The sequence below is a fragment of the Microtus pennsylvanicus genome, chromosome 3 (assembly GCF_037038515.1).
Source record: "Microtus pennsylvanicus isolate mMicPen1 chromosome 3, mMicPen1.hap1, whole genome shotgun sequence".
In the NCBI taxonomy this organism is placed as follows: Eukaryota; Metazoa; Chordata; class Mammalia; order Rodentia; family Cricetidae; genus Microtus; species Microtus pennsylvanicus.
Window position 1 is genome coordinate 142,841,633 of NC_134581.1, and position 10,747 is coordinate 142,852,379.

Below are 10,747 nucleotides of genomic sequence, written 5' to 3' on the forward strand. Positions count from 1 at the left end.
TCAGTCAAATAGCGTAACCACGATGGTTTCAAACAAAGATTTCCTAGTTGGTAGCCCTTGACAAAAGTCATGCCACTAACCTATCTAAAGGAATAGGCTAAGTGCCACAAGATCTGTGGAGACAATTGTGAAGAATGAGCCTGGACTGGAGCCTTCAAAGTGAGTCTTGTCATACGCTCCCGTGGAAGGGGCTGTTCCCACCAGCATCCTACCCTTTTCCAGGTAGGTTGCACAGCCTAGCCTAGCCTTTCTCAGAAATATTCAGAAGTGCAGCAGCCAGATAGGTTTGTTTTTTTGGTTCCCCCTTGACCTGTTTTACATGATCCTCTTCCTAAACCTTTCAATCCTGGCTATCAGTCATTACCTGTGACATTAAATTATGCTTCTAAAATTTAGCACTATAATTCCTGCCCAAGCCCGTTGTGTGAGTTTTAGTTGTCTCCCCAGTACATGGAATTCCTGGTATTGCTCTGACTTAGCCTCTGTCTTGCTTAGTGGATGCATTGTACATAAAGACTCAGTTATCTGGAGACAATTGCCAGACCACGGAATTAACACAGAATGTCATAGCATAGAGTAGGGAGGGAAGCAGGAAGGGGTATATGCCATCTGCGAATGTGACATCTTCCTCCCAAACTACCCCCCCCCCCCGACATTGTTTCTCTGTGTAGCTTTGAAGCCTGTCCTGGAACTAGCTCTTGTAAATTAGGCTGGTCTCAAACTCACAGAGATCTGCCTGCCTCTGCCTCCCAAGTGCTGGGATTAAAGGCATGAGCCACCACCACCCAGCGACTGCGACATCTTTTGTCACAGGCTCTGTGGCCTATACAGACAACCGACACCCTCATCTAAGTGTTGAACCACTTCATAATTTTGTAGTGATGAGGCGAACAGGCCTGCTTTTCATCCCGCTCAGCTCCTGCATGGCTAGTTTTACACCTGAAATAACAACACACAAATTGTATTCATTTAAACACTGCCTGGCCCGTTAGTTCTAGCCTCTTACTGGCTAACTCTCACATCTTGATTAACCCATTTCTAATAATCTGTGGTGGCTTACCGGGAAAGATTCAGCATGTCTGACTTGGCGGCTGGCTCCATGGCATCTGCCTGACTCTACTTCTTTCTCCCAGCATCCTGTTCTGTCTACTCCACCTAAGCTGCTGTCCTATCAAAAGCCAAGGCAGTTTCTTTATTAACCAATGAAAGTAACACATAGACAGATGGCCCACCTACTCCAAAATTTTATCCAAGATAGACAAATGTTTTAATTCTCTGCTTGCTTGGTGGAGCAGGAGGGCTTTGTGAGGTAGTTTGATGGCCTGGGTATGTCTTCTGTGAGGCAGAGAGCCAAACTCTAGAATTCGGAGGCTTTGCATTCTAACACCATGGAATTCTGGGGGAGGGATGATTAGGGAAGTCTAGTGATGTTGGACCCTAATTTTATTCTGTGGGATGTGGGATACCCGCTATATAAGTATGGATCTATCTTCATTATTGCATTAATTATTTGGCATGTGAAAAGGAGCTACCAGGGATTAAGGTTGGGACCTGACAAGAGCTGTTACAAGGTAGGGAAATACTAACCAGGCCTGAATATGTTGTTTATAAGGAGAAGTTTACCCCCTCACCATCTGTTGGTTATCTTACCCCTTGATCTTTATTTTTTAATGAGGATTTCTTCACTGGAGCCCAGATCAGCTCTGGTTGGTGGACATTTAGGATCTTGGATAACGGAAGCCCTTTGGGTACTAGCATTGCCTGTCGTTTAGCTTGTCCCGTCTTTCTGCTTGACCCTTGAGTCCACCACAGAGCTTGCCTATGAAATGGGATGGAAGATGTAGAGTATGGAAGAGTCTCGAATTGGGGCGGAAATGGGAGAAACAGGGGTGATAAGATGGAAAGGTGGGGGGGGGGGGGCGCAAGGCTGGAAGACAGAAAAAGATTAGGGATTATTTCTGGATTTTGTTTCACTTTAGACATGAAAAAAAGTTGGTGTTTCTACTTCATATTCTAATATTTTTGTCTTTCAAGTGTTATCGAAGAATCAAGCACGGGACTAGAGATAGAACACCAAAAGGTAAATCCCAGTTTCTTTGACCTCTGTGGGTGAGGTTGGCACAGATTCTGGCCCCCCGCGCTGACTTCCCTACCTCTGTGGGTGAGGTTGGCACAGATTCTGGCCCCCCGCGCTGACTTCCCTACCTCTGTGGGTGAGGTTGGCACAGATTCTGGCCCCCCGCGCTGACTGACACCAGAAGTCAGGTGTTTCCAACCCTCGGAGACTGTGCTATAAACCAGTGACAACCAAAAACGACGTCTGTGGTGGGAGAGACCAGGCATGCTCCATCTTCTGTCTGACCTTCCTGAGATAACGTACAGGGATGGGAAGCCAATATCCTTAATTCTGTCATTTGCGAGTTTTTAAAGCCCCGTGGAAGCCACGTTACTTCCATCTTTGTCCTCCACAAAATGGGCACTAACTGCGTGGTTGTGAAGATGAAATGGAATTGGGTATAGGACAGTACCACAGTCAGCGGTACACAGAGATCAAATGGAATTGGGTATAGGACAGTACCACAGTCAGCGGCACACAGAGATGAAATGGAATTGGGTATAGGACAGTACCACAGTCAGCGGCACACAGAGATGAAATGGAATTGGGTATAGGACAGTACCACAGTCAGCGGTACACAGAGATGAAATGGAATTGGGTATAGGACAGTACCACAGTCAGCGGTACACAGAGATCAAATGGAATTGGGTATAGGACAGGACCACAGTCAGCGGTACACAGAGCATTTACTCTTTGGGTTGTGGGTCACCTGCCCTTCAAAAGCCTTCAGTTTCTTTTTGTTGTTGTTGTTCAAGACTTGGTGTAGTCCTGGCTGTCCTGGAACTCACCCTGTAGATCAGGCTGACTTGGAACTCACAGATCTGCCTGCCTCTGCCTCCCAAGTGCTGGGGTTAAAGGCGTGCGCCACCACCCAGTGGCCTTCAGCTTATACATCGCCCCCTCAACCTTCCAATCTGCCTAACCCTCTCTGCCCTCCTTCAGCTAAGAGAACGTCCAAGGAAGAAGCTGAGAAACTGCAGAAGCTGCTCACTATCATGAAAAGGTGAACTCTTCTTTCTGTGGTCTTCCCAGTCCCAGCCTGGCTCTGATGGTTGCTTAGGCTGGCCTGGGCAAAGGATGGGAATGGAGGGCTGTTGCCTAGAGAGATACGTAATGGAGTGTCTCAGTCCAAGCTGAGAAGCTTGCCAGGGCCGAGAGGATTTGTATGTCTCTCAAGAAGGAGAAGTCACCCATTTTACTCTAGGGTCTGAGTAGTTCTGCATTTCAGGGTTGACTAGTGCTGGTGTTGCTCCTGTAGTGAGAATAGTTTTGTCAAGAGAATAGGTTTGGCATAAAGAAGCCATTACTGTCCCATCTCTGGCTGAATTCTGCTAACATACATGCGTCTCCTCAGAAGGCCTCTCTTCCATAAGGCCGGTATCTGGGATACCCTCAGTCAGCCATCTTACACTCCCCCTTGGACTTCTATAGAATGGGATTGATTCCTAAGAGACGCTGGGGATAGGGACGCCCACAGTTCTTGTTTCTCGGTTGAATATACTATTTACCAGGCACCAAGTTTCTCAGATTCCGCCCCCTCCCAAAAAACTGATTTGGCCCTCACATGGCGGTGTCCTTGGTGCCGCCCATCAGCTAATCCCTCGTATCTACCTGGTTCTTTTCATCTAGTTAGTTCAGCTTCTCGGTAAGGTTGGCAGAAACCTGACCCAGGTTTCCAGTCCTCTCTGAGACAGGTTGTCTGAGACCTTTCCCCAGACTCTCAGCTCAGCCACAGACCTCACCACCTGCAATATTCCTAGGAAGAGGAGCAGAGAGGTAGACTCCTGGAGGTATAGGCCCAGGACTTGCAGGGTGCAGGAGGGAAAGCGTCTTTCCCCACTCCTGAGGAGGCAGGAGCCATGCTGTCTTTAATAGTTGCCATTTTCCTTCCTAGCCAGGGCTGGCTTCCTCAGGAAGGAAGTGTCCGGCGGCTCCTGTGCTCAGACCCTTCCTGCGCCATCTGCAATGCGATGGCTCTGGAAATTCAGCAGTTGCTGGGGTATGAGAACAAAGAGACCTGTCTGACTACGCTGAGACAATCACAGACCTTTTCTAGCCTGGAGGCATTGGCTTCATCGAAAGTGTTGTTTGACAAGAGTTCCCAAGACTCCAGAGACATTTCGCTGGCTTCCAGCCTCACACCATCACCATTAACAGATCAAAAATCTTCAACTCAGTCAGCTGCCCCATCAACCGGTGATGCCAGCTTCCGATATTACCGCGGTGATCATGGGCAAAAGCAGGAAGCCCAGGGTGCAGGCTCTCTGTCTTCCTCAAGTGTGGAAGAACCCGGGGCTCCCGCAAACCAGCAGCAGAAGAAAATCACTAAGCTTGTCTTGAAGAATGAAGGTCAGCAGCCCTTGAATATTAGATTCCTTCTTTTTCTGGGTACCCATTGCTTCCTGAACCTGAAACAATACCCTATGACCCCATATTCATGTCACCTGCTGTTCCTATGTCCCAAAGGCCCCAAGGTGCCTGTGAGCATAGGAAGACAAAAATGCATACATTCTCACATTGAGCTTTCCCTCCTTCTGTGGAGGAGTTCCTGGGGACACAGCGCTTCACCACTTCCCATATTATCAAAGCCCAGAAACCTGACAATGGACAACCATTGGGGGATGGGTTACCATCCCTCGACTCTAGCGGCCTCAGAAGGCCACTACAGAGTAGTTTTCACCTCTCTCCCATTACCTAGGCTCTACTCTCTCCTTCTTTTAGCTGTGTTTAAGTGGTCTTTTAAAAACATTTTTTATTGTTTTTATTGAGCTATATATTTTTCTCTGCTCCCCTCCCTTCCTCCCCCTCCCCTTCTACCCTCTCCCATGATCCCCATGCTCCCAATTTACTCAGAAGATCTTGTCTTTTTCTACTTCCCATGTAGATTAGATCCACGTAAGTCTCTCTTGCGGTCCTCTTTGTTATCTAGGTTCTCTGGGATTGTGAATTGTAGGCTGGTTTTTCTTTGCTTTATGTCTAAAAGCCACTTATGGGTGAGTAAATGTGATATTTGTCTTTCTGGGTCTGGGTTACCTCACTCAATATAATGTTTTCTAGATCTATCCATTTACCTGCAAATTTCAAAATGTCATTTTTTTCTGCTGTGTAGTACTCCATTGTGTAAATGTACCACATTTTCGTTATCTATTATTAGGTGGAGAGGCATCTAAAGTGTTTCCAGGTTCTGGATATGACAATCAATGTTGCTTTGAACATAGTTGAGCACATGTCCTTGTGGTACGATTGAACATCCTTAGGTATATACCCAAAAGTGGTATTGCTGGGACTTGAGGAGGTTGTTTCCTAATATTCTGAGAAATTGCCATACTGACATCCAAAGCGGCTGTACCAGCTTGTACTCCCACCAGCAATGCAGGAATGTTCCCTTTACCCAACATCCTTTCCAGCATAAGTTGTCATCAGTGTTTTTGATCTTGGCTATTCTTACAGGTGTAAGATGGAATCTCAGAGTTGTTTTGATTTGAATTTTTCTGATGTTTAAGGATGTTGAACAGTTCCTTAAGTGTCTTTCAGCCATTTTAGATTCCTCTATTAAGAGTTCTCTGTTTAGGTCTGTACCCCATTTTTTTTATTGGATTATTTGTTCTTTTGATGACCAATTTCTTGAATTCTTTGTATATTTTGGAGATCAACCCTCTGTCTGATGTGAGGTTGGTGAAGATCTTTTACCATTCTGTAGGCTGCCGTTTTGTCTTGTTGACCATGTCCTTTGCTTTACAGAAGCTTTTCAGTATCAGGAGGTCCTGTTTATTAATTATTTCTTTCAGTGTCTGTGCTGCTGGGGTTATATTTAGGAAGTGGCCTCCTGTGCCAATGTGTTCAAGTTACTTCCCACTTTCTCTTCTATAAGGTTCAGCGTGGCTGGCTTTATGTTGAGGTCTTTGATTCATCTGGACTTGAGTTTTGTGCATGGTGATAGATATGGGTCTATTTTTATTCTTCTACATGTTGATATCCAGTTATGCCAACATCATTTGTTGAATATGCTTTCTTTTTTGCAATTTATATTTTTTGCTTCTTTGTCAAAAATTAGGTATTTGTAGGTGTGTGGACTGATATCTGGGTCTTGGATTAGGTTCCATTGGTCCTCCTGTCTGTGTTTAATGCCATTACCAGGCTGTTTTCAATACTGTAGCTCTGTAGTAGAATTGGAAGTCAGGGATTGTGATGCCTCCAGAAGTCCTTTTATTGTACAGGATTGTTTTGGCTATCCTAGGTTTTTGGCTTTTCCATATGAAGTTGAGTACCATTCTTTTGAGGTCTGTGAAGAATCTTACTGGGATTTTTATAGGCATTGCATTGAATCTGTAGATTGCTTTTGGTAAAATTGCCATTTTTACTATGTTAATTCTACCTACCCAAGAGCATGGGATATCTTTCCACTTTCTGGTGTCTTCTTCAATTTCTTCCTTCAAAGATTTAAAGTTCTTGTCCTATTTAAGTGGCCTTAAAGGAGTGTGTGTTTGGGGTGGTGCGGTCACATTGAAACTCACTGTGCCATCGCTAGGTCTCTTTCTGCAGTTCATCTTCTGCACAGTGGATTTTGAGTTTGCATTTAGGGATCTTTCCACAACAGGAGAGTTAGGGCCTTTCTTATTCAATTACTCCTTTATGTCTGTATTGCCTAAGATTTCCTACACTTCAGATATTACTAGCTTCTTTCCCACTTTTCCAAACTTGGGCATTTCCACTGACAAACCCAGATTAATGTCCCAATTCTGGGCCAAGGGTGATGTCTTGGTGTGGCACCTGTGAACATGGCAGTGGTAGCCCCAGCGGGACTTGCCTCTCATCCAGAGAGCTCTGTAGATACAGAGGACCATGTAACGTATGAACCCTGAGATGTGTTAGAGCCTGTCTCATCAGATCCAGGCATCTGCCTGATAAAAGGCCATTTCGGACCTCAAGAGGGTAGGGAGCAGCCTTGTCCTGGAGTGTGCCTGCTGGAGTTCTAGCTCCAGCAGCGGTTGAAACAGCGGGTTGATTTTATTATCACTGGAACTGGTCCCTAAAGATTCAGCAGTCTATCCAGCTGCTTCTAGCCCCTGCGGAGCAGCAGCGCCTGCCCTAAGCAGCACAGCCTTCATCTTTGGTACGTTTTCCTCGGCCAGAACCCTTGAGAATGATGGCGTGTACTGATCTACTGCAGCAACAGGGCCAGTCCACAGTTGATTGGTTAGACTAAAACATTGTGGCAGAGCCCACAAAGGACATGCAAGAGCACCATCCCCGCATGCCTAACTTCTGAGACTGAAAGTCACTGTCTACAGTACCCTCAGGAGCTCTGACAGCAACTTGGTTCTGTTCTTCCCTGGAAAACAAGTCTGAGCCACATAGATAGTAATCAGATCAGACTGCTTAGCACCGACAGGCCTTGACCAGCAGCGACAGTCTCTCCAGATGTCGTTACTGCTGCCCCTAAGCTGCCCAAGCCTTGTCTCACACAGCCATTTAGGAACTGGAAACAAATTTGCTTTTCTGCCAGGGCTGCCTGCTATTTTTTTGTTCTCTCGGAGCTATTATTACCCTGGCAGTTTTAGCTAATACACAATCACAGAGATGAGTCCTGAGCCCATTAGAATCTCTGATTCAGTCTTAACCTTAATAGTGGCATACTAAATCCTGGCCACATGTTCAAAGCACCAGTATGCCATATGCAGAGATGTATTCCAGGCTGAAGTACAACTGAGGCCGTGTTCCTGCCGTTCCTTAGTCACTCAAAGTACTTATCATTCTTAAACTAAATTTCTACCTCAAAAATTCCAAGAGTCCTATCCCCCAGGATCCCCACATCCCTTAGATCTAGAGCGGGTCTGCTTGAAGGAATTTCCAGCTGAACTTTGAGCAGAGAGCCCTAAGGTTCTGCCCATTGTGCCTCTGACATCTCACAGTCACGTGGGATACCATAAACACCCAGGTTCTTTGTGTGTAGCTGGGGACCAATATCAATAATCCAACCAGAAGATTCCCTGAACCCCTTAGACCAGAGTGAAGCCTAGTTCTTACCTAAGCATGGAAAACAGCGGACCTAGTGGAATCCAAGTAGACACTTTGCTGAGGTTCATGGGCCAACAAAAGATTTCTAAGCAGAACCCCAGGGCTGCTTACCTTCCCACTGGATCTTTAGGATCTTTTTCAGATAGAATTTTAGTTTAAGCAAATTGCTTTCAGTGAAGAGAGGGACTGGTGAGACCTCTGTCAGTAGAGCCTCCATCTCTAGCCTCTCGGCTTTTGTCAGTTTCTTTGCTGGTACCCAGAGCATCCTTCAGGATTCCTTGGGACAAATAAAAACGTTCTGCACATCTGTTAGGCTAAACCAACGTTTATTTCACCCAATGGTTCCTGGGGATGCCCAGCCTGGGGTGCCCAGTTCTTACAAGGCCAGACCTTACAATGAGAACTTATTGGGCCATCATCTACTGACCAAGTATTTGTGGGACTTCATTTTTTAAATAGAAAAATTTCAAGGTGGAATTCTTCCAGGCCATGTTGTAGGGGTGAAACTTGGTAGGGATGAGAGTTGGGGGGGTCTGATGGGGAAGACTGTACTCACTGGAGTTCCACCTTTCCAGAGCCCCCAGAAGCTGAAGGGGAAAATAAGATGACGTTCTTTTCCCACTGGGTTAACCCTGAGGTTAACTGTGAACAGCTGGAGGAACCCATTGTCCTGTGTAAGTCTGAAACAGAGGCCAAAGCCAAGACTGCAGAGCCCCAAAAGAACCCGACTCCTGTCAGAGACCACACGGGAGCCAGCATGAAGTCAACTACAGAAGACCGGAAGGCCAAGCCTCTCTGTGGCAAGAATTAGCATTTGACTTGTGTTGATTCCTACAGTGCCTACCCAGTCCCAGCAACACCCACTTTGGCCCAACCAACCCTGGGCCTCATGGCTACTCCCACGACTGCCTCGAAAATTGTCCACAGCTGATTTGTATCACCTAGCTAGGAAATCAGTAGCAGCTACTAACCTCAGCAGAAGGCACTGGTTAGCACAGAGAGGACCAACCATTTCAAGCCGAAAGAGTTTGTAGGTTCCCAAAGCTCTGCACCTTCCTTAACAAAGGCTGTCAACTGTCCACTGCCATCTAAGTGAGGCATGGTATTCTCCAAATATACTCTGCCTATAAAAAAAACCCGGAATTTTTCTTTGTTTTCATTGCTGTGTGTGTGATAAAGCAGATAACATTCTCCCTGTGGTATAGGTGCTTAAGTCTGCCTTTCGTGTTGACTCCTAGGGGTAGAGGGACTTGTGTTGAGAAGGGAGGGGCCCTTGTATAAGATACACTAAAAGTATAGCCAGGCTTGAATTCCCATAAGAAACGTGCAACCTGCCTTTCCCTGAAAAAGTGTTCAGTCTGTTTCTGTGTTGATGGCTGCCTTTTACAATTTACTTGTTCTGTTGGCTCCACCCAAATGAACACTTCATGTAATTTAAAACCTCAATAAAGTCATTTGGAAGTTAGAAGGAAAGAAAAGAAGTATATTGGGAGGAAAGAAGAGAAAAGAAAAATCCTGACGATACCGGTGAGTGAACCCAAGGCATTAGGAAGCAGCAGCCATTGAGGCAGGAGGGAAACCAGGAGAGAAGAGACCTGGAAGCTGGTGGGGGGGGGGCGCTGGAGAACAGCCAATCTAGCAGGTGACATGAGGACTTGGCGCTGCCTGTCACCCTGAGAAATATAGAGATCCTTCATGGTTTCGAGATCTTGAGTCTCAAGGAACAGGTAAGACGTGGCCGCGGACTGACAGGAAAGCAATTGGTGACAACATATAGAATTAACTCTTTTGAGGGCTTTTGTTTCATCGAAGTACAATGGAAGGGGTGTGGGGCCCACAAAGCCTGCTTTGTTTTGTCTTGTAGGGTTACTGAGCGCAGAGCAAGGGGCAGTGAGGGAGGGGCCGACTGCCCTACAAGGTTGGTCTTTGTGTGTTTTTGAAGACAGAAAATAGTTCTGCCGGGCAGTGGTGCACCCCTTTATTCCTGGCACTTGGGAGGCAGAGGTAGGCAAATCTTTGAGTGTGAGGTCAATCTGGCCTACAGAGCGAGCTCCAGGACAACTGAGGTGATACAGAGAAACCCTGTCTCAAAAAGCCAGAAAACAGCCGGGCGGCGGTGGCGCACGCCTTTAATCCCAGCACTCGGGAGGCAGAGGCAGGCAGATCTCTGGGAGTTCGAGGCCAGCCTGGTCTACAAGAGCTAGTTCCAGGACAGGCACCAAAGCTACAGAGAAACCCTGTCTCGAAAAACCAAAAAAAAAAAAAAAAGCCAGAAAACAAAACCAAACAAAACCAAACAGTTCATTGGCAGGTGATGGCAATGATAGTCCAGAGAAACTGATGATTTGAGATGTATGCTCACTTGAATATGGAGAAACTTTCTTTTCCTAAACTTCATTCCTAACACCACCAGCAAAATGCGGTTTTAGCTACTCTTCATTGTGGGTGCTTATTCTCGCTCCTTCTAGAAGTTCTTCACTTGCTTCTCAAATCCTCAGTTTGTCTCTCTTGACTGTCATTGTCATCACCTGCCAGTGAACTGTTTGTTGAGCCTGGGCTTTCAGGGGGAAGAGCAAGCTGGGGATCAGGGTTGGAGAGCCCCCCCCCCCTCCG

At 46.3% G+C, this 10,747-nt stretch overlaps 1 protein-coding gene across 1 annotated transcript; it reads left to right on the forward strand.

Moving 5' to 3' along the window:
* Positions 1-1,427: 1,427 nt before the first annotated feature.
* Spata31f3 (SPATA31 subfamily F member 3) lies at positions 1,428-8,945 on the forward strand. The gene is made up of 5 exons (XM_075967667.1): positions 1,428-1,571; positions 2,035-2,080; positions 3,059-3,119; positions 4,011-4,465; positions 8,710-8,945. The coding sequence occupies exons 1-5, from the start codon at positions 1,428-1,430 to the stop codon at positions 8,943-8,945; spliced, it is 942 nt and encodes a 313-aa protein (XP_075823782.1).
* Positions 8,946-10,747: the final 1,802 nt, after the last annotated feature.

Coding starts and splice junctions, on each gene's coding strand:
- Spata31f3 (XM_075967667.1), top strand. CDS start 1,428: ATGTTGGACCCTAATTTTATTCTGTGGGATGTGGGATACCCGCTATAT. Junction 1,572..2,034: donor CTGACAAGAGCTGTTACAAG/GTAGGGAAATAC, acceptor TTGTCTTTCAAG/TGTTATCGAAGAATCAAGCA. Junction 3,120..4,010: donor CTGCTCACTATCATGAAAAG/GTGAACTCTTCT, acceptor TTTCCTTCCTAG/CCAGGGCTGGCTTCCTCAGG.